Raw genomic sequence first — 26,067 nt, 5'->3', positions numbered from 1 at the left:
ATGCCAGAAACTCTGCCAAGTGCTTTATGTTCACTGTCCAGACTGTTCCACACAACAAGCGGATGAAATAAGGATTCTTCTGCATGGAGGAGGAAGTAGAGGTTTGGGGAATTTAGTTTGTCAAGGATTCATACAGCTCTTAAATCATGGAGTTGGGATTCAACCCGACATGGCTTTAACTGTACCTCTACTTTCAGTTTTCCCAGTTCTCTAGGGAAGGAGACAGGCCCAAGGGACCTGGGGTGAGGGTGCGTGTGCGTGTGGTGGAAAGGTTCCTCCTGGATAGGTGAGAGTTTAAGATGGGAAGGACTTAGCTGGTATCAGAGAGAGAACTGACAATGCAGATCAGCTGGGCTCCCAGGTGGAGGTGGGAGAGGATTGGATCTAGAGCCCAAGCTGAGCATCAGCTGTGGATAGTGGGAGCGGGAGCTCGCCTGCCTTCCATTGTGGTAAAAGAGCGGGGAAAGGACGGGAGGTGAGGAAGGAAAGGCAGACAGAAGGTGGAAACCTCTTTCTCTTCTCAACTTGACACACGAATGGAAGACAGGTAAATGTCAGCCGGTGAACACCAACCTGAGGGTAGGCAAAGAGAAGTTGGGAGGAAAAGCAGATGTAGAAGGTTGAGATTTTTTTAGATGATTTCTAAGCGTTCATCTATTACATTCAGGTTTGCAAATATTACCTGGAGTTGTACATAGTCATTTTTAAGTTATGCCTTATTTTCCTGTACATTGGTGAACATTTTCTACCTCTTATCCTTAATTTTCTATATCTGTGTTTTTTCCTCACTCCTCCCCCTCCCCCTATTCCTTATTAGGCTAGATAATAGTTTTTGTTTAATTTTATGTGGTATTATATTTTTAAAGAAAATAAGTGGTCACTTGGTTAATTTTATTCCTTTTTGATTTTTTGAATTCTATAGTTGAATATTAAGAATTATTACTATTATTTCCTGATTTATAATTCTTAAGAAGCTATGAAAAGTAAAGCTTTTAGCAAATTTCACATTTTATGTACATAACATTTTGAAAGACACATTCTGCTGAAGTTTTATTTAATTACCAAATATATTGTTTAGGAGAAAATTCTTAAAAATTTTCCAAGTGCTTGGAATGTTTTGTTTCCTTTCCCCCCCCCCAAGTTTTGTTGACTAGTAAGTAAAAATGATGGACTATTTTTTCTGTTTGTAACTTATTATCTCTTACTTTTGGCTTTATAGACTCTTGTAAACCTCCATGGGCGTTTGAAAACCTTTGTAAATGTCCCACAGTTGCTTGAAATGAAAATGTGTTTTCTATTTCCAGGAAATGGAATTTGAAATGTGTCTCTTAAGTCAATTCTATTAATTCTATCCTTAGTTGTCTTCTATTGAATCTATTAAGTACTTCTGTCTGTTCCTTCTTGTATCTGTTGCCTTTTTTTACCTTTACCTATTTGGTGTTGGGGGGAGGGGCTATAATAGCATGATAAATCTTCATTGTGGATTGTACATTTTTACATTATTAACCATTTATCTTTGAACTTTTAAAATAATTTATTTTCCTTTACATCTGTGGATATTTTCTGCTTATTTTTTGTAAAAGTTAAGGATAAACTTACAAGCATTTTTATCTTGAATTTAGCCATTAGTAATATTAATCATAATCCCTACTTATCTTTTTTTTATATATCTTTGATCATATTATTACTTTCAAACTTTATTGGTCATTTGTATATGTATGGGTCTTTTGTAGACAAATGTAATTAGAGTTTGTTTTTGAATTTACTCTGCGGATATTTTCCACAGTAGCAGTGTCTAATTCACATTTATTCATATAATAGACATACTTCTAATTAATTTTTTGCATTCACGTGCATCTTTCTGTGCAGTTTACTTTTGTCCTCTTTTACTATATGGTCTTTGTTTCCTTTGATTAAAAAGTTAAAAGCTTTATAGTCTGTTTTTATTTTCATTACTAATTAAATTTTAAACTTTAATTTATGCGTTATAATACCTCTATTTGGTGATTTTAATTTTTTTTTTACTTCAGAAAAAAATAACATCAAGTATTTATGTCCTGCTATGAAAGTTGAGACCATTCTCCCACTTAGATTTATCCTCTAATACCTTCCCCTCCCCCCACCTCTTTATTTTTGTTATTATGCTTAAGGGTTTTCCCCAATTTTATATAATGTATTGTTATTATCATATGAGATACTTTACCGTTCTTGTATTTATTACATTTAAGGAATTATAATTTTGTTTTGCAATTATTATAAATTATTTGATCTTAGTTCTAAATGTAAGTGGATTCGGTGCTCACATCCTCTGCTTGCCTCTAAATTTCCTGTTCTTGAGATCTTGATTGATTCTGAATCTTCTCTTGGTTGGATGATATTACATCACGGAGTAGATTTGGAAGAAGAGTTAATAAGTGCTGCATTCCCTGACTAATGGAAAAATGCGTTATTATTATATGCGTGGCTGCGAATTTACCTGGGAACTGAATATTCGGATCTCTTGCTCTCTCTGTCTCAAGACTTCCCTGCTTTCTGTCACTGGCTGTTACTGTGAAAAGGTCAGAGGCTGCCTGACCTTTTCCCCTGTCATTGATTAATTTTTAAATATCTTGATTTTATAGAATTCCGTGTTTATCATTAATATGTCTCAATTTTGATGATTCTCTAACTTTTCCCTGGAATATCTGATATTCCTGTGTTTCAACCAAGTTATTTCCTGCTACACGGATTTGAGCATATTTTGTTTGGCTCTGTTTTGTTTTGCTGTCTGCCTCTGGAATACCTTTTATCTGTATGTTGGATCTCTACTTTCAAACCTTCTTATCTGTCATCTTCTCTACTTTCATCTACTTGTCCTTCTCCTTTGCATTTTGTCAGTTTTTTGAAGACTGTTTTCCACATCATCAACTTTGTTTTTGGTTTGTGGATTTTACCTCTTATTACGTTAATATATTTATTGGTTCTGCAATATCATTTTTGTCCTTGGTTTCTTTCTTCAACTGCCAGCTCCCCTTTCATCTCATTCTGATGTCTTATCATCTCATCTTTGATCTATTCTCTTCTAGTACCTCTGTTAATTGTTGTGTGTACTTTTCTTCTGTGCCCTGTTCTTTCAAAATAGATAATTCATTGGTCTTTTTTGTGCCCTGTTTCTTTCTGTCACCCCTTTCCCCTCCCTTAGTTCATTTTTCCCCCCTAACTTATTTATCTTTGATTGAGACATAATTATCAGAACTTTCTCTTGGCCCCTAAACAATGAGGATGATATCTCTTTAAATGTCCTCCTAAAGCTCCGCTTAATTCTGCTTTCAGAACCTGATTTGGGGTCTTGGTGGTTTGTCTTTCTTCTGTAACCCCTTCAGCCGTCTACAAAGTCATGGTTAAATTCCTGATCAGGATACAGGTGGAAAACATGGTCTTAAAGGAGGGGAATTCCTTGGACCTTCAAAATGTAGGTAAAAATATTTTTCCTACATGGAGGAAAAACGTGGCCAAACGTGCAGATCTCAGCACCTTCTTAAATCATCCTCTTCACTATGATAAGGATTTCTTTTACAAGAGATACCCTTATGGGGAGTATTTCTGATACATTTTGCTTTTTTATATTCAAATGGATATATCTATCTACTGGAAATAGAGATAACTAAAGGATACACACACACACACACACACACACACACATTCATAAATGTGGTAAAATACTCCATCTGTGGTTGGTTTCAGAACACAGTATATAATTCGAGGTTGAAATCCGGTATCAACAGTATTCTGGAATTACTGGTCTGAGCTGCTCACTAGCTGTGCCACGAGAAGACTGGCTTCCTTGCCCGGCGTTTGAGGGACTGACTGCTCTCCTCCTTTCCGTTTTAAACGAACTGACCCCATATTTCCAGAGCCCCCTCAGGCTCATTCCGCCCGCCCCGTCAGTGACTTTGTTGGCAGTGCACATTTTCCATAAGAAACAAGGCGATGTTCCTCATGGGGTAGATTTGGCAGACATAAAGCTACTACATAACCTTGCTCTGATTCTGCGAGGTTGGATTCTGAAGAAAGATAATTCAGTGTTATAGCTCTTGTTCTTCTGTGTATACCTCTGTCAGCAACTTTCCGTCTTCCAAATGTCTTTCCAAAGTATGAGCACACCGCTTGCATGCTTAAGGAGATCTCTGAACAGTCAAGTGGCAGACAATGGGTTTTGCACCTTTTCAGTGACTGTCCTGAGTGTAGAATTCAGAGCAGAGGAGACACCGGGGCTTATTCTGGAATCTGCCGCCCCAGGGAAGACAGACTAGTCTTAATGAGAATATATGGGCATGAGCTTTAAGTGGGAATAGCTACTAATGAACTGAAGAACATTTATAGAGTGTCTTTACTGCTACTTTCCATTCTCAAACTATAGAATTCAAAAGTTGTTTCCCATGCCCTGGCCAGTTTCACTCAGTGGATAGAGCGTCGGCCTGCGGACTCAGGGGTCCCAGGTTTGATTCCGGTCAAGGGTATGTATCTTGGTTGCAGGTACATCCCCAGTGGGGGGTGTGCAGGAGGCAGCTGATTGATGTTTCTCTCTCATCAATGTTTCTGGCTCTCTATCCCTCTCCCTTCCTCTCTGTAAGAAACCAATAAAATATGTTTTTTCTAAAAAAAAAAAAAGTTGTTTCCCCTCCCTGCCCCCCTTTTTTCTTTCATGGCTTCAGAGAGTTTGTGTTCCAGGAGCCTTGGGGAAGGTTATTTTTCCTGAGACCTCAGTTTCGTGATCTGAAAAACGAATAGATTGGATCAGGTTGGATCATGTGTTCTTTTTTTTTTAAAAATATATTTTATTGATTTTTTTACAGAGAGGAAGGGAGAGGGATAGAGAGTTAGAAACGTCGATGAGAGAGAAACGTCAATCAGCTGCCTCCTGCACACCCCCTACTGGGGATGTGCCCACAACCAAGGTACATGCCCTTGACGGGAATTGAACCTGGGACCCTTCAGTCCGTAAGCCGACACTATCCACTGAGCCAAACTGGTTAGGGCGGATCATGTGTGCTTTAATATCTCCTCTCTAAATGGACATTGTGAGCCTATAGACAATTACCTTTCAGAATGAATTCTTCTATTTGATTTAAGGAAAGCACAGTCACATCGTTTCAGGACTTTTCAAGGAGGCAAAGGAGAGAAAGGCCGCTCCTGCCTAATTTCATTATACTTCCCTCCATGCAAGTGTGTAAAGAATGTGGAGGTATAAGGGAGAATTGTTACTCAGCCTTCCCAGAATCCTTGTAGACAAGCATTAAAAGGTTTCTGTGCAGGGAAGGCAACCAAATAGTTCCCAGTGTGGCTGTAGATGATGATTCCAAGTGGCACATCAGTTCAGGGGAGCTTAGCAGAGTTATAAATACGAGAGTGGGATGAGGCAACCAGAGCACCTTCCCCATGGATGATGACCAGGAAAAGGAAGATGGCCACTTACTCAAATATCAAGGACAACTGGGGACTTAGAATTTCTAGTATCCCGGTGGTTAGCTCATTGGTCATCGTGATATGGCTTCTTGAGCTTCAGTAGGTGCAGTGCGGGGAGTGTCACATAGCCCGAAGTTTCGTTTTGTTTTTCTGGTCACAGAGGCTCTCCGGAATTACTTAGCTTCCTGAATGTTTAGTTTGAGTTGGTACCATGGGCTAATTTTCTCCTGGAAAGCAGGCACGCAGACACTCATTCATACCAAGATCCATCGGCCAGACCTGTGCTGGCCCCTGGGAATATAAGAAGCAAAAGTGATTTTGAGTAGCCTGGGGCCCCATCAATTGGAGAAAAGGTAATTTTACACGTTGAACAGGAAAAAATAGGCATCGTATTTTTCACAGAAATTGTAGTTGAAAGCCACATGCCAAGTGTAGAATTTGACCATTTTTAATGACATTGATCCCTTACCCACAAAGCCCACACGATCATTAACAGTGCCAGGGCCTTATCGCTCAAAAAATCTAATTGAAAAGTTTTCAGTAAAAGACCCAAATCAGAAAATTAAAACTAAAAGCTTGTGATATCGTATGATATGAAGGGCACTAGGATAATTTAGAAACATAGAATCCTAAGATCTTTGAATTAGGAAGGAACTTGCTGATTATCTAGTCCAGAGATTCCTCAGCCAGGACCCCATGAAAGACTTGTAAGGGCAGGTAGGTTATATGCAGAGACTGCTTGTGACAGCATTTCCAACCTCTGTACTGTAGTGACATCTTGGACCAGATCGACTGTTTGTTATTGGGGCTGTCCTGTACATTGTAGAATAATAGTTAGTAGAATCCATGGCCTCCCCCCATCAGATGCCAGTAGCACCCTCCTTCAATTGTGAGAACCAAAAATGTCCCCAGGTACTGCCAGATTTCCCTGGTGTGGGATGAGGGGATGTAGAGGCTACAGAATTGCCCCTGGTTGGGATGACTGTTCTATGATAAGGTTAGTAGAAGAATCTAACTCTCATGATAAATCTTTTTATGTTCTGTTGGACTCCTATAATTCAGAAGCTTTGATTGATTGATTGATTCATTCATTCATTCAACATATTTGCTGAGTACCCATATGTATGAAGTATCTCCAGTGCTAAAGATACCAATGTACATAGACAGGCATGGACCTGCTCTCAGAGTGCTGATGTTCTAGGGGAGGGAGACAAAAAAAAAATGGGTATCATGTCAACCGTGAAGAAAGTAAAACAGCATAAGGTGATCAAAAGTGAGTGCGGTCGGGTTGTGGACAGGGGACTGGATTCCATGGGGTGGGGAGGGTGGGCTAATGATAGATGGAGTTGTCAGGGAAAGCCCCTTGGATAAAACCTTTCAGCCCAAACCAGAATGATGAGTCATCCATGTAAAACTGGGCATTTGTCTCTGAATAATCATAATAAGGAAATGAATTAAGTTGGGGGGTGGGGTGGGGGTTGGAATCTTTTGAAAATCTGAGAAGGACATTTTCTAAAACACATCCTTTGTACCAAAAGGTGGACCATCATAATCTGATCTCTCCATTTAACAAAATGGTCCAAGGAAAGGCTTCACAAGACTTGGCTGCAGGTGAAGATGGCAGGCCGCAGCACCACGCCTGCTGGGAACAAATTCTTGTACTTGCTAGGTAGGCATTGCTGTATGCTTGTCACTTATTTTTAGAACAGGCCAATAGTGAATAAGCTGAAAAACCTAGGTTTGTGGGGCAAAGGTGAGATTTATCCTTAAGGATTCATGGAATGTGGGCTTGACCCAAGCACCTGAGCACTCCAGTGTTTTCACACTGATAAATTCTACTGTTGTGTTGACAGACAAATGTCTGAACCTTCTGTTTAGAAGTTTTTTGGGGTGCAGTGATTTTTAGGAGTGAACTTACTCACTGAAAAAGTAGAATGGGAATTGTGAAGGGGGGAGAAAATTCCTTAGCTATCTTTAAAAAAATCCTAATTCTTGGGTATCTGCTGGTCTCATCCATAAACACATACTGTGTTTGTCTGTTTGTTTTCATATTGTAAAGTTTTATTAATGGGCCTGAATGGGCCCAGTGTTAGTTTATTTTTTTTAAATATATTTTTATTGATTTCAGAGAGGAAAGGAGAGGGAAAGAGAGACAGAAACATCAATGATGAGAGTCATTGATCGGCTGCCTCCACATGCCCCCCCACTGGGGATGAAGCCTGCAACCCAGATATGTGCTCTTGACCGGAATCGAACCTGGGACCCCTCAGTCCGCAGGCCAACACTCTTATCCACTGAGCCAAACCGGCCAGGGCAATGTGTTAGTTTAATTAGGAGGGAGGATAGCCTAATGGCTTCTGCTAAAGGTGGAGGCCAAGAGGAGGGGGGAAGAAAATGACCGTCTCCTTGGGGGAGGAAGAATTATGAATGTGGTCATGATCTACACCATCCCAGCCACTGCGGTCTGCTTAGGGCTTTATCTGATCAGAAGCCATGGTTTGGAGAGGGACAGACAGACCCAGGTGCCAGTCTCATGTAATCAGTTTTATCAGATATAAAAATTTAGATCGGAAAGGTCATTGCATTGCTTGGACCAGGGCCCTATGTGCCACTGATAACAGGCAGAAGTGGGAGGGAGAGTTCTCGTCTACAGGAAGTGACGTGTCTGGATTTTCTGAGCAAACCAAGAGCCTAGAAGGTGGTGAGCCAGTCTCAGAGGAATGAGATTGGGACAGTTGTGGGCTTTTCCCCAAATAAAAAGACTTGTAACCAAACTTCCTTATACTGTCCACATGCCAACCATACATCATTTGGGGGTCTTTTCCCCTCCCTCTGAATGCTAACTGAGATAAGGTATGTTGTTAAAATGGTTTCTGGATTCATGCACTGAAACTGTAGAATTGAAACCTTTTGTGCCAGAAACAGCCATGGCCAAGGCTTGAGGTCAGTCGAGCGTTTCAAACCCACAGAAGAGGGACCCCGTGCCCTGCTTAGTCTTTCGCGATGTGGAAAATGACTTGTACCGCAGCTTCTGCTTAGTCTGCGTCTTAATCAGTTCTGTAATGAAGACCCAGCAGCATATCTGCAACTTCCCTTTAATTTTACAATTTTTATAATGAGAGTCCTTGTAGTGTGAAAAGTGTCTGTAGAAACCCAGCCAGCATTCGCAAGAGCCTATAAAGGAACACCGTGATTTTCTGTCTCTGCCGTTTGGGTGAGGGTTGGCCCAGGAGGAGAGAAATCAGTTTTCTCCGGCTCTAAATGCTAGGGCAAGAATGGTCTCAGCGTTTCCACGGAACTTCCTGATGGGACCCTGCCATTTCAGAGAATTCAGTCAACATCAAGAATGGTTTTCCGTCATTGGAAAGGATGAGATGAGCTGGGATCTCTTTGGTCATGGTTGTCTTTTGGGAATTTTAGTGTCAGGGAGGCGTTTTGTTTTTGTTTCTCAAGGAGAATATTGTCAGGGCCCTTCTCAGAATTAGAGTTATCTAGTGCACTGAAGGTTCGTTCCCCTTTACAGACAATGAAGTCTGAAGCTGCTGAGATACCACCCTGCTTCCTCCCTTTCTTTCCCAGTCCCTTCTCTCCCCTTTTATCTCCTCGTTCAAATCACACGCTTCCTTTTCTAAGGACAGGGGAGCTGGCACACTGCCTGTTGGCTTGTTGGCCTCAATTAGCCTTATATCATTGCAAAGGAATGCATGAATTCTCCAGAAGGTATGTACTATCTCTTTCTGTATTAGACACTCACTTTCATAACAGGTCACTCAGCCCGAATCACTGCTTATTTACATACCTGGCATTTTTGTAGTCACTTGGATTACATCCCTAGGTGCTCATCCATTTTAATGATGATCTCAAAGGTATCTGTTATGAAATAGTACTCCAGCGTGCTCTGTAATACTTGAAAACTTTTATGCAGGAGAACAAAGCTAAAATAGATAACCTGAAGACTAGCTTTCTTGGCCAGAAGGTGACTGGGTTATTAATCCGCAGATTGCCTGCTTCAGACTTGGCATTTAATGTACAAGGTTCCACACACAGATGGACCAGGCCGACCACGTAGCACAGAGGCCACATGCATTGACGGGATTCAAGGTCTCACGGTATTTCTCTGCTTCTATGTAAATTAAGTCTCATATTGGGGGTTACATATGTGATTGCAAATTAATTCTTTCTCTTCTGAAAATTTGGTTTTGAAGAACAGCTGTGTCTCCCTTCTGAATTCCTTAATTATTTATCCTCCCTGATATGTTAAACCTTTCATTAGTGTGGTGATTGCCAAGAGTACACAGAACTGCTTAGATCATGTAGCAAACAGTATAAACATTTGATAGGACATTTGAAGACACCACATGGTGAGCTAGGATCTATAGTAGTACCAAATGCTGTGAGATCGATGGAGGTAGCTTGTTTTGGATGTTCTTTGTTGGTTTATTTTGCCAACAGATCTATTAATTTGGAGTGCACATATCTGAGTTCAAATTAAATTTTAAAAATTACATATATATGTATTATATGAAAGCGAGAGAGAGAGAGAGAGAGACATACTATATTTGCATTTTAAAATATTAGGACTCCCACTTTGACCATGATGGTAAGTGATATCGAACAGCGGTCGCTAACCTTTTGGACCTCACGGACCACCGGTGGTCAAGGACCACCGGTTGGCGACCACTGATATAGAACACCCCTTGTTGCTAAGAATAGCAACCCAACATTCACCCCTCCCCCATTTTTCATCCTAAGCATGAAAATTCCTCCCAAACCATGGTCCTGGGGCTTGCAAATAGAAACATTAACCTCCCCACACACCCCACAGCTCTTTGACCTCCTCGTATCAACAGTTTCTGATCTTCAAAAACATTTGTAGAGCCGAAACCGGTTTGGCTCAGTGGATAGAGCGTCGGCCTGCAGACTCAAAGGTCCCAGGTTCGATTCCGGTCAAGGGCATGTACCTTGGTTGCGGGCACATCCCCAGTAGGGGGTGTGCAGGAGGCAGCTGATCGATGTTTCTCTCTCATCCATGTTTCTAGCTCTCTATCCCTCTCTCTTCCTCTCTGTAAAAAATCAATAAAATATATTTTTTTAAAAAAAACATTTGTAGAAAGATCTTTAAGCTCCAGATTTCCGTTTTTCTACCTGAGCTACTCCAAAATGTATGTATTCGACTACCTGTCCTTGGGTAATTGTGTTTTCCACTGGTAGGACAGGAAAGTAAGAACGGCGCGGACAACAGGTGCTAAAACTAAAGCCTTTTATTAGAATTGTGGTTCAGGAGAGCTGGGGAGCTCGCTGTCTTAAACGAAACTAGGTTTCTGGAGTGGACAAAGGAAAAGCACCTGATGGTGTTTCTGGTTCTGGTCCTCAAAGGCTCTGAAGGTTATAATTAGTTGCCGCTGAGTCCCTGTGGCCGGGGTGCTTCACAGCTTTATTTCTGGTCTGCAGTCCTACAGTCGGAGGACAGGTTAGATCCAGGCAAGGCCTGCGTGTTTAACTTGGGCCCCTCCTGGGGACAGTTGGGATTTTGACTTGAAGACTGCTCCTGGGCCATGCACACTTAAAGGGCAGTGCCCGGCCTGGGCAAGCGCGGATCGCCAGAACTCTGTGAACCGTCGAGGCACGCCCCCACCTCCAGTTACTCCTGCGCAGTGAGTGGGAAGGACTCGCCGTGGAGCTGTGGGTTGTCTCCTTTCACCTTCACAGGAAGACAACGGAGGCCTGGTGGATCCCAGGAGTTCTGAGCACAGAAAGGGTGTGGGCAGACGGTACATATCCACGCTGGTGTTCCTAAGGTGGAGAGAGTGGCCTATTCCCATAACTTCCCTTTCCCCATTCTCATGCGTGTATTCCAAACCTTTAACCAAACCTTCGGATTTGCTCTAAATGTGACTTGAAGCGTTTGTCAAATATGGAGAATTGGATTTGGGGTTACCCATCAAAACCCCACATTTTGAACTCGCAAAACTATAAATGTGAATTGAACGAATCAACAGCCGATAGATAATAAGAACTGGAGAGTGATGAGTAATCAGATGGTCTAGGGCCGTGGTCGGCAAACTGCGGCTCGCGAGCCACATGCGGCTCTTTGGCCCCTTGAGTGTGGCTCTTCCACAAAATACCACGGCCTGGGCGAGTCTATTTTGAAGAAGTGGCGTTAGAAGAAGGTTAAGTTTAAAAAATTTGGCTCTCAAAAGAAATTTCAATCGTTGTACTGTTGATATTTGGCTCTGTTGACTCATGAGTTTGCTGACCACTGGTCTAGGGCTTCCAGGTTAGGAGGACCTAACATATTCGTGTGAGGTTATGAGAGAATGAATCCATATCACCTAGCCGGTGTCATCATGGGTGCTGTTCAGAGTCTAGTCACCTGATAGAAATACTGTATGAAGAACAGGAGACACAGGGGGTGGGAAGGGTGCTTGTTTGATTTGTAGATTCATCTCATGATCTTTTGAAATAACCTTTCTTTTTAGTTAATGTAGAAGCTTCTTCTGCCTTTGATTTTGCTGATTTGGTCAGTGAGGGGGGGAAAACTATGGCTAATCTCATTATCACAGCATTTTTAAATGAAGTAAGTAGATGTGAGATCAAGGCTTTTGATTTTTAAACCCCAGTTTCGTAGCAGATCAGCCTAGTTTAGCCTTTTTAGGGTTGTTGCTCTTCCTGGGTTGTTGGAACAGTCCATTTCGCAAAACATATTTCTCATCTTTTTCCTCCTTGTTGTTGGCTTCTCAGAGGATTACCATCTGCTGCAAAAACATCCTCTGGTTGATGGATATGGTCGTCCTTGGGTCCAGTTTTCATTTTCTCTCCCTTCCCTTAATCCCTTCTTCTCTTCCTCCTCCTCCTCCTCTGCCTTCTTGCACATGGACACCTCCTCAGTCTCACAATCACATCAAGTTTCTGTTTTCTTTCATTGTTCGGGCCATGCTGGCAATTTCTGTTTTCTTCTGTCGGCGTCTTCAGGAGAAATGTGTACACAAAGACAAAATGGCTTTCAAAGGAGGCGACATCCTCATTTCTGTACTTGGTGCAGACATCAAATTGAAGGCCACTCAGCTGTACCCGACGCTGGTTCTCTCAGCAGCCGGGAGATTAACCTCTTCCAAGGCTCTGAGCTATTTTTGAGGTAGAGGCTGCAACAACATTAAAGCTAGAACCCATTAGGAAATCACTTTCATCATCTCTTCTTTTTTTCCCCAAATCAGTGGCTTTTTTTTTTTTCTGATCTCCTAACCCTTTAATCTCCTTTGTAGCAGAACGAGGAGACTGTTGGTTTGTGTTTGCATCCGGTGAAGTTAGAATCCTTAACAGCTTCGGAAGAGCCCGAGGTGTTTGTGGACTGCACAGAGAGATGAATTCCATCTCTGGGTGGACGCCCTAACGCCGAAGGTGCCCCGCTTTCCTTGTGCAGAACCATCATTCGTGTTGAGGTTGCGCAAACCGGGCTCCAACTTTCCCAAAAGACACACAGCAAGAAAGGCTTTTGTTGCATTATTTCTAAAGGCTTGAAGTTTCGAAGGGAAGAGATTTTTGTTTTCCTCCCGGCTACACAATGGAGCTTTCAGAGAACCTCTTTTAAAAGGAATAGCTACAGCCTTTGTGTGGAAGGGTGTGTCTGTTGGCAGGGTCTGCCGATGCAGACAGACTGGCTGGTGATTAACAAAGGTCATTAGACTTTGGAATCTGGCAAGCAGCATCGGATGGTATGTCTTCTGTGTGTGTGGAAGGACCGACTCCCAAGAAGCCAAGGCATTCTGGAGGTTCCCCCCCCCCGCCCCCCCCCCCAACCCTGCAGGCGCGGAGGGTCTGGTCCAGGGTCGTCCTGTAAGAACCAGTGCTCTGCTGGGACTGAGGGACAAGCCTATCAATCATGGGCTAATAGAACCCTCGGAAGTCTTGGTGCATGGCATGTGAGGAAGGGAGAGGTGCAGCTTTTTTGGGAAAGGAATGCAAACAGTTCGTTCTTTGTTGGGAGAAGAGCCTAGGAGGAGCCCAGGCTGCTCTTGGAGGCTCCTTGCAGATTGTCAGCCCAGCCGAATCCCAGAGAATCCATGTTGTGCTCGGAGCTAAGATGGCTGCGCTGAAGCCCAGGACGAGGGCAGCTCAGCCAGTCGTAGGGCTCCAGTGACGCAGGGCTCCTATCTCTTGAAAGTGTGATAAACACATTCGGCAGAGCTGTGGCTTGTTTGGCTGAGATGAAAGGACTAAGCTTGGGGGATGGGGCGTGCACACTGGATGATCTGCTTTCTTTCTTGCTTTCTTTTTTTTTTTTCTCTTCCCTATGAAGTGTTCTAAATGCAGGAGTCGTCTGCACCATGGAAAAATTTGTTTTCAGGTCTAATGGACTGTGCGAGAGACGTGGGGTGGGGCCTGGGTGGCTGCTGTAATTCGATCCAGAGCTGATAGCAACCCTCTTCCACACAATTTGGGTTGGTGCTTCGACATAAAAGCTTGTGTATCTGGAATATTGAGACTTAGTTAGCTGAAAAGACCCTGGTTCAACGTTTATTGAAAACGGATAGATCGCCCGGGAGGAGAAGAGGAGGTGAGTGTCTGCACCTCACTCTGCAAGCCCCGTCTGTCCAGAGCTGGACTTGCCAGGAGTTATTTTAGTAGGCTATCAGCAGGAGCACGCCTTCATGGAAAATCCTCCCGCACTGGCTGCTTCTACTGCATGGACATACCCCTAGACTTTGTTCTCCCTCAGGCATAAGCTATCTTCTCCAATGGAAGTAGAGAAAGTTGCTGCACAATAAAAGCGTGGAGAGATTTGTTTGTTCTTGGACATCTGGTTCTAGATTGCAGTGACTCAGTAGAGTTTGGGGTGAGTGAGCTCCATGAACTAGCTCACTCATTAAGATAACAGTTGGTTATCTCCACTCAGAATATATGTTACGATAGGAAGGCCTGTACCTTCTACATTTTTAACTTCTTAATGATGGGATTCTCCATTGAGTTAGTGGGAAGCTGTCTATATATTTCTATCCCTTTTTAAATAGCAGAATGAAGGTAGCTGGGCTATTTAAAATTATTCTACATCAGGTCCACAGCCTGTGTGTGTGTGTGTGTGTGTGTGTGTGTGTGTGCAAATATACACTTCACATTTATAAAGGAGAGAAATAGGAAAAGATTGTACAAAGTCGTGACTCAGAAGCCCCTCTTCAAGACTGCGAATTTCTGTCTGTTGCCTTCATGTAAATTGAGGTACCAAGGTGCAAACTTTAAACAAGAAACTGGATTGTCATCTTAAAGTTGGTTGTTTGAGAACCTCATGAGAAATATTTTATGACCTAATTAGATTGGAGAAGCTGTTAAGTTATAATTGGTGGGTAGTAAAAAGCAAATAACCATTTAGCTCATTTTTTTTTTTTAAAGCCAACTAAAGTGTTTGGGGAAGGAAGGAAAGAGGTGTATCCCAATATTAGTTAAGATGTTAAATTAAAATAATAAAATTATTTTTTAAATTTTTATTTCTTAAAATTATTAAGGTTAAAATAATAAAAGGTACAATAAAAGCTCTCTTTACCACCACTTTGAGATTCCATACTGTTTCACAATGTAGTGGTAAAACATCAGTGTTATGATACTAAAACGGCAAATGGAGATTGAAATTTTGTCTTTTCCTCTGTATGGACAGCCTCTATTTCAAAAAAGAAAATGGGTCCAAGCCAGAACCACAATCAGAATTAACTTACCAAGAAATTTGAATTTGATCAAGATATTCAGACACTACTAAAACTTTGGAGGTTTCCTTGAGAAATGGCATTTGAAGATATATCAAGCCAGTAAAAGTTTATCTGGGTGTTTTTTTTTGTTTGTTTTTTTTTCCTTCTTTGAAGTTATGAAGTCAAGGACATCATCCCGGTTATGTCTGATTGCCTTCCTTTGGCCAGTGTTCCAACTGGTAGAGCTTAGTAAGCGAAATCTGCCGAATATTAGAATTTTCTCCAGTCATGACTTCAGCCCCATCAACCTGGGGTGTGCGTGCCCTGCCTTCCTTAAGGTGTTCTGTTGTGACTTCTGCCACAGGTCCCTGATGTGAGAGGGTAGACCCCGATCATGGAGGTGCTTCAGTGTGATGGCTGTGACTTCAGAGCCCCATCCTATGAAGATCTCAAGGCGCACATTCAGGATGTCCACACGGCATTTCTGCAGCCCACTGATGTTGCCGAAGACAATGCGAATGAGCCACGATCCGGGTCCATGAATGCCAGTAATCAGACCGAGGTGGAGTTTTCGTCTATAAAGGACGAATTTGGGATCGCAGAGGATTTATCAGGTAAATCTAGACTAACCTCGGCCGATCTGATATATTTCAGTTGCTCTCATGTATTTTGAGGCCGTGGCCTTGGTTCCTGGTACACGGGCCTCTGCTCTGCAGAGTTTCTCGCTCTTTTGAGCCCTTTCTGTGGTTTGGGCATCGTGTTTCGGTTCTTGAGTTCCTAGGTTATTGTCCTCTCGGCTTCCTTCTGACTCTTCAGTTTCCTTTCCATTTGGAAAACAAGGTAGCCTCTCTGAAAGTTCTCGAATGGAGATTGCAGTTGGTGAAACTCGTGCTTTCATAGCTATGAAGAATAATTGAAAAGAAATGACTTACATGATTGAATTTAATTCTCTCTTGCTTTGCTTTTCTTGTCCCACTTACCCTGTGTTTTCTCTTTAGGTCAAAATGCAACGGCACTGGGGACCGGAGGTTACTATGGCCACAGTCCAGGATATTACGGTCAGCATGTTGCCCCTAGTCCCAAACCAACAAGCAAGTTTTTTCAATGCAAGTTCTGCATACGCTACTTCAGGTCAAAAAACCTCCTCATTGAACACACAAGGAAGGTCCACGGGGCTCAAGCTGAAGGGAGTTCGGCGGGACCCCCTCTTCCGGGATCCTTAAATTATAATATCATGATGCACGAGGGGTTTGGAAAGGTCTTCTCTTGCCAGTTTTGCACATACAAGTCACCGAGGAGGGCGAGAATAATGAAGCACCAGAAAATGTATCACAAAAACAGTTTGAAGGAGATCGCTGCTCTCCCTCCTGCCCCTGTCCCCATGCCGGACCCTGTGATCCCGCCTGTGTCCTCCCTGCAGGACCCCTGCAAGGAGCTGCCTGCAGAGGTCGTGGAGCGCAGCATCTTGGAATCCATGGTCAAGCCTTTGACCAAGTCTCGAGGCAACTTCTGCTGCGAGTGGTGCAGCTACCAGACGCCGCGCCGAGAACGGTGGTGTGACCACATGATGAAGAAACACCGCAGCATGGTCAAGGTCCTCTCCAATCTCAGACAGCAGGACGGGACGAGTCTCCCCGACCTGCCGAAGAACGACCCCAGCCCCACTTCCAACTCCACCTATCTGTCCATGAATGCTGCCAGCCGGGAGATGCCCAACGCCAACGTCTCCAGCTTCAGGGGCTCCCTCAGCAACTCCATCATGAGACCCAATTCTTCTTCAGCTTCCAAGTTTTCGCCCCTGTCTTACCCTCCGATGAAGCCGAAGTCACCTCACAATTCTGGCCTTGTTAACCTGGCAGACAGATCCCGCTACGGGATGGCCGACATGACGAATTCTCCTGCCGACCTGGAAACGAACAGCATGCTGAATGACTCCAGTTCCGAGGAAGAGCTCAATGAGCTGGACAGCGAGAATGGCTTAACCGCCATGGATCACCAGACATCGGGCATGTCTGCAGAGCAGCTGATGGGCTCCGACGGCCACAAATTGCTGGAGACCAAGGGGATCCCCTTCAGGAGGTTTATGAACAGGTTCCAGTGCCCCTTTTGTCCTTTCCTCACCATGCATCGGCGCAGCATCTCCCGACACATAGAAAACATTCACTTGTCCGGGAAGACGGCTGTGTACAAGTGTGACGAGTGTCCGTTTACTTGCAAGAGCTCGTTAAAACTGGGGGCTCACAAACAGTGTCACACGGGTACCGCGTCAGATTGGGACGCCATGAATTCCCAGAGCGAAAGCATTGCTTCCTCCATGAATGAAGGGGTCGTGTCTTACGAGAGCCCAAGCATCAATGGCAGGAAGTCGGGAGTCATGTTGGATTCCTTGCAGCAACAGCCACCGCCGCCGCCGCCGCCACCACCGCCGCCACCTCCGTCGCAGCCTCAGCCACCGCAGCTGCCGCCACCACATCAGCTGCCGCCCCAGCCCCAGCCCCCGCCGACGCAGCCGCCACAGCCCCCCGTGCAAGCCCCCCCGCTGCACCCTTACAAATGCACCATGTGTAATTACTCCACCACGACTCTGAAAGGGCTGAGAGTCCATCAGCAGCACAAACACTCGTTCTGCGACAACTTGCCAAAATTCGAGGGGCCGCCCTCCAGCCTCCCGTTGGAAAGCGAGACCGACAGCCACCCCTCTTCCAGCAACACTGTGAAGAAAAGCCAGACCTCAATTCTTGGGTTGTCCTCCAAGAACAACTTTGTAGCTAAGGCCTCTCGGAAGCTCGCCAGTGACTTTCCTCTCGACTTGTCGCCCGTGAAGAAGAGGACGAGGATCGACGAGATCGCGAGCAACCTGCAGAGCAAAATCAACCAGAGCAAACAGCTGGAGGATGCCGTGATCAACGTCGAGGATGATGAGGAGGAAGAGGAAGACAACGAAGTGGAGATCGAGGTTGAGCTGGACCGGGAAGAAGAGCCAACGGAGCCAGTCCTGGAGGTGCCCCCTCCGTTTGCCACGCAGCAGATTTGGGTGCGAGACGCCAGTGAGCCCCAGAAGGAGCCCAGCTTCAGAAACGTCAGCCACGATTACAATGCCACCAACGGGGCCGAGATTGAGCTCACGCTTTCGGAAGACGAAGAGGATTATTACGGCTCCTCGACAAACTTGAAGGATCACCAGATTGCCGGCACCGCTCTGCTGAACGCCCAGGTTCCCCTGTATGGGACCGAGCACAATAACGAAAGTACAGACTTTAGTGACTCTGGGAGGCTTTACTATTGCAAACACTGTGACTTTAACAACAAATCTGCCCGGAGCGTCAGCACCCACTATCAGCGAATGCACCCGTACATTAAATTCAGCTTCAGGTACATCTTGGACCCCAACGACCACAGTGCGGTGTACAGGTGCCTGGAGTGCTACATCGATTACACCAACTTCGAAGATCTGCAGCAGCACTACGGTGAGCACCACCCCGAAGCCATGAACGTCCTCAACTTTGACCATTCGGACCTGATCTACCGGTGCCGGTTCTGCTCCTACACGAGCCCCAACGTGAGAAGCCTGATGCCACACTACCAAAGAATGCACCCCACGGTGAAGATCAACAACGCGATGATCTTCTCCAGCTACGTCGTGGAGCAGCAGGAGGGGCTGAGCACCGAGTCCCAGACGCTGAGGGAGATCCTGAACTCGGCGCCCAAGAACCTGGCGACATCCACGCCCGTGGCTCGTGGCGGCGGCGGCCTGGCGTTTAGCAAGAACACTCCCCCCAAGACCTTTCCTCCAGAATGTGAAAACCAGAAGGACCCCTCCGTGAACACCGTGGTCGTTTACGACTGTGACGTTTGCTCGTTCGCAAGCCCCAACATGCACTCTGTCCTGGTGCATTACCAGAAGAAACACCCCGAAGAAAAGGCTTCCTACTTTAGGATCCAGAAAACCATGCGAATGGTGTCTGTGGACAGGGGCGCCGCCCTTTCTCAATTATCATTTGAGGTGGGTGCTCCAATGTCTCCCAAAATGTCCACCATGGGTTCCCCACCCCCCCCACAACCCCCGCCACCAGACCTCAGTACTGAGCTTTACTACTGCAAACACTGCTCCTACAGCAATCGGTCAGTTGTGGGAGTGCTTGTCCACTACCAGAAAAGACACCCAGAAATAAAGGTCACTGCCAAATATATCAGACAGGCTCCTCCCACAGCGGCCATGATGAGAGGGGCTGAGGGGCCCCAAGGCTCCCCCCGGCCGCCCGCCCCCATGCAGCCGCTGAGCCGAAGCAGCTCCGAGAGAGACGGCCCCCCCGTGGAGACCGAGATGTTTTTTTGCCAGCACTGTGATTACGGGAACCGGACGGTCAAAGGGGTACTCATCCATTACCAGAAGAAGCACCGAGACTTCAAGGCCAACGCCGACGTGATCCGGCAGCACACGGCCACCATCCGAAGCCTCTGCGACCGGAACCAGAAGAAGTCGGCCAGCTGCGTGCTGGTTGCCCCCTCCGGCGTGGAGCGGGACAAAGCGAAACTGCGCGCCCTCAAGTGTAGGCAGTGCTCGTACACCTCCCCCTACTTCTATGCCCTGAGGAAGCACACCAAGAAAGACCACCCTGCCCTGAAGGCCACGGTCACGTCCATCATGCGGTGGGCGTTCCTGGATGGCTCCATCGAAGCCGGCTACCACTGCGAGTGGTGCATCTATTCCCACACGGAGCCCAACGGGCTGCTCCTGCACTACCAAAGGAGGCACCCCGAGCACTACGTGGACTACACCTACATGGCTACCAAGCTCTGGGCCGGGCCAGACCCATCCCCTCCCTCCCTCCTGATGCCCGCCGAAGCCAAAACCTACCGCTGCCGAGACTGCGTCTTCGAAGCCATCTCCATCTGGGACATCACCAATCACTACCAAGCGTTCCACCCCTGGGCCATGAACGGTGACGAGTCGGTGCTGCTGGACATCATCAAGGAGAAGGATACCGTGGAGAACCCCATCCCTTCATCCGAAGAGTTGGTGGGCCCCGTGAATTGTGAAAGCGGTTTGCCCGCCCCCCTCCCCGCCGAGCAGGACGCCGAATGCCCCGAGGATGCCCGGCTCTCCCCAGAGAAAAGCCTCCAGCTCTCCTCGGCCAACCCCGCCATCAACTCCACGCCGTACCAGTGCACCGTGTGCCAGTCCGAGTACAACAACCTGCACGGCCTGCTGACCCACTACGGGAAGAAGCACCCCGGCATGAAGGTGAAGGCCGCCGACTTCGCCCAGGACGTCGACATCAACCCGGGCGCCGTCTACAAGTGCCGGCACTGCCCCTACATCAACACCCGCATCCACGGCGTCCTGACCCACTACCAGAAGCGACACCCGGCCATCAAGGTGACCGCCGAGGACTTTGTGCACGACGTGGAGCAGCCTGCCGACATGGCCCCGAACGACGTGGAGGAGACGAGCCGGATCTTCAAGCAAGGCTTCGGCGCCTACCGCTGCAAGCTGTGCCCCTACACGCACGGCACTTTGGAGAAGCTCAAAATCCACTACGAGAAGTACCACAACCAGCCTGAATTCGACGTCTTTTCCCCGTCGCCCCCCAAGCTGCCGGTGTCCCTCGAGCCCGAGATAACCACGGAGGTGAGCCCCTCCCAAGTCTCCGTCACCGAGGAGGAGGCGGGGGAGGAGCCCGTGCCCGCTGCTCACTTCTCTACCTCGCACCTGGCCTCCCACACGGTGTTCCGGTGCCAGCTCTGCAAGTACTTCTGCTCCACGAGGAAGGGCATCGCCAGGCACTACCGCATCAAGCACAACAACGTCCGCGCCCAGCCCGAGGGCAAGAACAACCTCTTCAAGTGCGCCCTGTGCTCCTACACCAACCCCATCCGCAAAGGGCTGGCGGCCCACTACCAGAAGCGCCACGACATCGATGCCTACTACACCCACTGCCTGGCCGCCTCCAGGACCATCAGCGACAAGCCCAGCAAGGTCATCATCCCGTCCCCGCCCAAGGACGACTCCCCGCAGCTCAGCGAGGAGCTGCGGCGGGCGGTGGAGAAGAAGAAGTGCTCCCTGTGCTCCTTCCAGTCCTTCAGCAAGAAGGGCATCGTGTCCCATTACATGAAGCGCCACCCGGGGGTGTTCCCCAAGAAGCAGCACGCCAGCAAGCTGGGGGGCTACTTCACGGCCGTCTACGCCGACGAGCCCGAGAAGCCGGTGCTGCTGGAAGAGGAGGAGAGAGGAGGCAGCTTCGAGAAAGCCGAGGTGGTGGAGGGAGGCGAGGCGCCGGAGATGGAGTGGCTGCCGTTCCGCTGCATCAAATGCTTCAAGCTCTCCTTCAGCACGGCCGAGCTGCTGTGCATGCACTACACCGACCACCACAGCCGGGACCTCAAGAGGGACTTCGTCATCCTGGGCGGCGGCCCCCGCCCGCAGGGCCCCGCCTACCAGTGCAAGCACTGCGATAGCAAACTGCAGAGCACCGCGGAGCTGACCTCACACTTGAACGTTCACAATGAGGAATTCCAGAAGCGTGCCAAACGTCAGGAGAGGAGGAAACAGCTTTTGAGCAAGCAGAAATATGCAGATGGTGCTTTTGCAGATTTCAAACAAGAGAGGGTAAGGATATGTTTTGATTTCCCTTCCCCCAGGAGGCCTCTCAGCACTGGTGCCCACACGCACGTCTTCGTTGCCAGCCAAGCTGCCACGGGCTTCCTAGTGACTTAGCTTGCCAGAGAGCTCAATAAGTCAATTAAACATTTCGAGCTTGATTATCCCCATTCTGTGCTCACTCTTCTCCACGGTCCCGTGCCCCTCCCTCTCACTCCTCCGGAGGCTCCCCCCCGGGGGGCGGGTTGGGGTGGTTTCTCTGTGTCTCTCTCTCTGCCAAGCAGCCTTGTCGGAGGCCCAGGTCCACGGCGACGCTCGCCCTCTTTCCTGAGGCCGCCGCCGCGGGCTGGCTCTCGGTCTCACGAGCGCTTCTCAGCCGTGTCTCGGTCTGCAGTGTTGGCCACGTGAACCTAACATCTCTCCAGGAGTAGAATTGTGTGTGTGTGTGTCAAGAAGCGCACTAACGGCGTAGCTATGCAACGTTCTCACCTACGTAGTTGAAATGGGTCTGCCGACCCAGATCCCCTGGTGGCCGTGACGATGAGGCTTCTCTGCACAGCAACCTTCTCACAAGTCGTAATGCACGCGGGTTCCAGAGACTTTGCATAGTAGGCAGTGTGCCACGACTCTGACGAATTCGTTATGTTAAAAAAAAAAAAGAAAAAGAAATCCTCATTCTCTCCCTTGGTTTTTTAACCTGCTAATCTGCTTTTAAAATAAAAATCTGCTAGTACGCTACAAGAATAAATGCCGGCCGTTGCGGGAGGGCTCGGAGTACTGATGGCTACCACTGTATTTTGCCAGCCTTTTGGTCACTTAGAAGAGGTGCCAAAGATCAAGGAGCGGAAGGTGGTGGGCTACAAGTGTAAATTCTGTGTGGAGGTGCACCCGACGCTCCGAGCCATCTGCAACCACCTGCGGAAGCACGTCCAGTACGGCAGCGTCCCCGCCGTGTCCGCCGTGAAGGTGAGAGCTGGGGAAGGCCTGGATGCGCGTTCCCGGGCGCGAGCCGGTCGCGTTACTCATTAACCCCGCTGTGCCCGAAGCGGCTCCGGAGAGGGCGGCCCGGAGTGCGCGCATGCCCGAGGCACGCCGGCGTCGGTCCGGCTTGTTTTGGTTTCTTTGCAGGTTGGACCTCCCTCGGCTTGCGTGTCTCGACCCGGTCGAGTTCCGATCCGGTTCCCTTCCGCGTTGGGTTAGCTTGGCGGAAACGGGCGGTCTGGGCCTCTCTCGGCCGCAGGAGGCTTCGGGTCGCCCTTCTCTTCTGCGTGTAGCGCCACTAGGTGTTGGCTCTTCCCGAGCGGCCCGAGCCCCCGAGAGGAATTGAGTGTGTGCTGTCCTGTCCTCTCCGGCTCCTCCCGCTGCCTGGCTCCTCACTGTTCTTTCTCACCGGGCTGGCAGGTGTAGAGAGCCCCGGGGGGAATCTGTCTTTTGCTTCTTATCCTGGGTCCTCGAAGGAGTGGCAGAGACATTAAACCTAAAACTAAAAGCCTTAAGTCACAGTTGACCCTGAGAGCCTGTGACCTGATTTGTCTCCCACCCTCCCCTCCCCTGTTACTGACACATGCCATCCGTCCCCCAACCCCCACCCCCCACCCCCCACCCCGACCTTTCATAGGCTGCCTATTGGGAACATCATGACCAGAATAGCTGCCACTGTTTGGATAGCCACACCACCATCCCGGCCTTCCAGGACAGGGCTAGCCTGCCGAGGCGCAGAAGTTGGCTCAGGGCTCTGCTCTCCTCCCTGGATATGTGACTGTGTGTTTGTCGTCAGCCCCGTTTGATCTTGTCCTGTTTTGCCCGCGTGGCCTGGAGGCAAACCTCCTGCTTTTCTCCTCTGAAGACTGAAGCTGCCTGGCTGTGGGCAGCGCAGGGGCGGCGGCGGTCGGCGACGTCCCAGCCTTGGACTCGCTCAGGGGAGACAGAGCGGCTCTTCCCGTAATCAGTAATGCAAGGAGCCACCTGGAGACATGAGTGACTTAAAACCAGGCTGCTGCTTAATTTTTTGAATTGATCATTCATCAGCCTTCAGGCAAGGGCTGAAGTCACCGTCTGCGGGGCGGGCTGAGCATGGGGGGCAGAGGGCCGGCTCGCTCACTTTCCTCGATTTCCCACGGATGCCCAAACGACTCGGCCTGGTTCCCTTCCTTTCCTGTTGCTGCTGCTGTTGTTTTCTCTTGAGCCGTAACCCTAACCCTGCTTTATGTCAGTTTTAGGTGAGACCACACTTTTAATTTCCTTTTTTTAAGATGGGTGATAAGTGAGCGAACCGTCTTCAGTGTGGGAGAACCCCTCTCTCAATATTTCCTGGGCAGTCGCACCCTGGGCCTGGATACCTTGCCCTAAAACCACCACCGCTGCATGACGCCTGGCCGGCGGGCTCGCCGTCTCCTCTAGGGGGAGCCGGAGAGGCAGGGAAGGAAACTGTCAGGAAACAGATGCCACGTGTGGGAGAAGGAAGGGAGAGGAGGAAGGCTGGGACAAGTGGCCTAGATATTTATTTTGTTGGTGGGGCCTGTGTGTGTGTGTGGTTCTCTTAGCAGGAGGCTGAGGACCCTTCCCACTTGTTCCTGGATGGATTGGAAGCAGCCAAAGATGCAAGTGGCGCCCTGGTGGACCGGGTGGATGGTGAACACTGCTTGCTTGATGGAATGTTGGAGGATGAGACCCGGCCGGGGGGATACCATTGTAGTCAATGTGACCGAGTCCTGATGTCCATGCAGGGGCTGCGTTCTCATGAGAGGAGCCACCTGGCCCTGGCCATGTTCACCCGCGAGGACAAGTACAGCTGCCAGTATTGCTCCTTTGTGTCCGCTTTCAGGCACAAGTAAGTGCTAAGGGAGTGGTGGTGTGTACCTGGGAGGAGGTGGCCTCGCGGAGGGCGGCTACGTGAGGGCGGGAGAAGCTTGGAGGAGTCAGCAGGCGCCCCTCGTCGGTCACGCCTGCTGTCTAGTTGGCAGTTATCTTCAACTTTATCTGTCAAATGGGGCTAAGAACAGGAGTTTGCTTGGTTGATAGAAGATTTGATTAATGCAGGCTTTTTTTTTTTTTTTAAATGACAGTTTTGGAGGTATGGCTCTGATGTACACAAAGAAAGATCAGAGTCTCGATAAGTTTACTGGTACCTAATCATCATTTGAGGAGTAAGTTCCATTTGGGAAATGGAGTGACTGGGAGGTAGAATTAGGACTGTTAACCCATGTGACCAAAGGCTCATTGGTTGATTCTTTTAAAAAAAATTTTTTTTATTTCAGAGAGGAAGGGAGAGGGAGAGAGAAATAGAAACATCAGTGATGAGAGAGAATCATTGACGGGCTGCCTCCTGCCTGCTCTCCACTGGGGATGGAGCCTGCAACCCGGGCATGTGGCCTAACCAGGAATCGAACTGTGATCTCCTGGTTCATAGGTCGACACTCAACCACTGAGCCATGCCGACTGGGCATCGTTGCTTGATATTTTTTAAAAGACCTTGAAAGGTAGATAAGTTGATGGAACCCAGAGAGATGCTTGAAGTTCAGGTTGGTTGAAGAGTGGGAGCTTCCCGTTGTTCATCCTGGCTTAGAAATTGTAAATTTGGAGTTTTTATGGAAGGCTTTTTGGGGTGATGAGACGAGGGATGGTTCTGAGACGAAACAACATTTTGTTGCCTTTCTCTGTTGAACGTGCGCCAGAGAGAAATGTTCCGTAATGTGTTCTGCGGTCTTGGATGAAGGTGACTAATTGTAAGACTATGACATGCTGTTTATTTTTATGATAATTGGAAATAACTGATGGGCTGTTTGCTTCTTTAAACAGACAAAGTGCTAGTTAGTGGAGGTGGAAAGGCGGGAGGAGGCAGTGCTTCTGCAGCGTTTGGGATGCTTAAAACTATTATTATTATTCAGTCAAATATCTAATCTTTGTCGTCAGATCCAGGCACTGGCATCAAACTTGTTTAGTTCTCATCAATTCCAAAACTATTTTTTTGTTGTTGTTAATCCTCACCCGAGGATATTTTTCCATTGATTTTTTTTTTCTTTAGGGAGAGTGGAAGGGAGGGGGAGAGACAGAGAGAAACATTGATGTGAGAGAGACATTTTATTGGTTGCCTCCTGCACGTGCACCCTGACCAGGGCTTGGGATTGAGCCTGCAACCAAGGTACGTGCCCTTGACCGAAATCAAACCCGGGACCCTTCAGTTCATGGGCTGACACTGTATCCACTGAGCCAAACCGGCGAGGGTCCGAAGTACTTTATAACAGCACCTGTCACATAGCAGAACCTCAGGACATCGTTGTGAATAAGCGGGTTTGCCCTTGTGCTCGGCAGTGTCCTGGAGGCTTCGGGGCATGTGAAGATGAATGG

At 47.6% G+C, this 26,067-nt stretch overlaps 1 protein-coding gene across 13 annotated transcripts in view; it reads left to right on the top strand.

Moving 5' to 3' along the window:
* ZNF462 (zinc finger protein 462) overlaps positions 1 to 26,067 on the top strand; it is a 136,273-nt gene that overhangs the window by 38,568 nt on the left and 71,638 nt on the right. For 10 of the 13 annotated variants that reach the window (XR_013814456.1, XM_079789804.1, XM_079789812.1 and 7 more), the window contains 4 exons: positions 15,484 to 15,733; positions 16,118 to 21,729; positions 22,525 to 22,686; positions 24,264 to 24,550. Coding sequence is in view for 11 of the 13 variants with exons in the window: in XM_079789804.1 (XP_079645930.1) it covers positions 15,514 to 15,733; positions 16,118 to 21,729; positions 22,525 to 22,686; positions 24,264 to 24,550 (6,281 nt within the window). In the remaining 2 variants the exon portion in view is untranslated. The remainder of the gene's footprint in view (positions 1 to 15,483; positions 15,734 to 16,117; positions 21,730 to 22,524; positions 22,687 to 24,263; positions 24,551 to 26,067) is intronic. The other 3 variants (XR_013814457.1, XM_079789805.1, XM_079789806.1) reach the window with 3 other exon arrangements.

Source organism: Cnephaeus nilssonii, assembly GCF_951640355.1.
Source record: "Cnephaeus nilssonii genome assembly, chromosome: 14".
NCBI lineage: Eukaryota > Metazoa > Chordata > Mammalia > Chiroptera > Vespertilionidae > Cnephaeus > Cnephaeus nilssonii.
The sequence above is the reverse complement of the archived record's forward strand: the minus strand, read 5'-3'. Positions and strand labels throughout refer to the sequence as shown.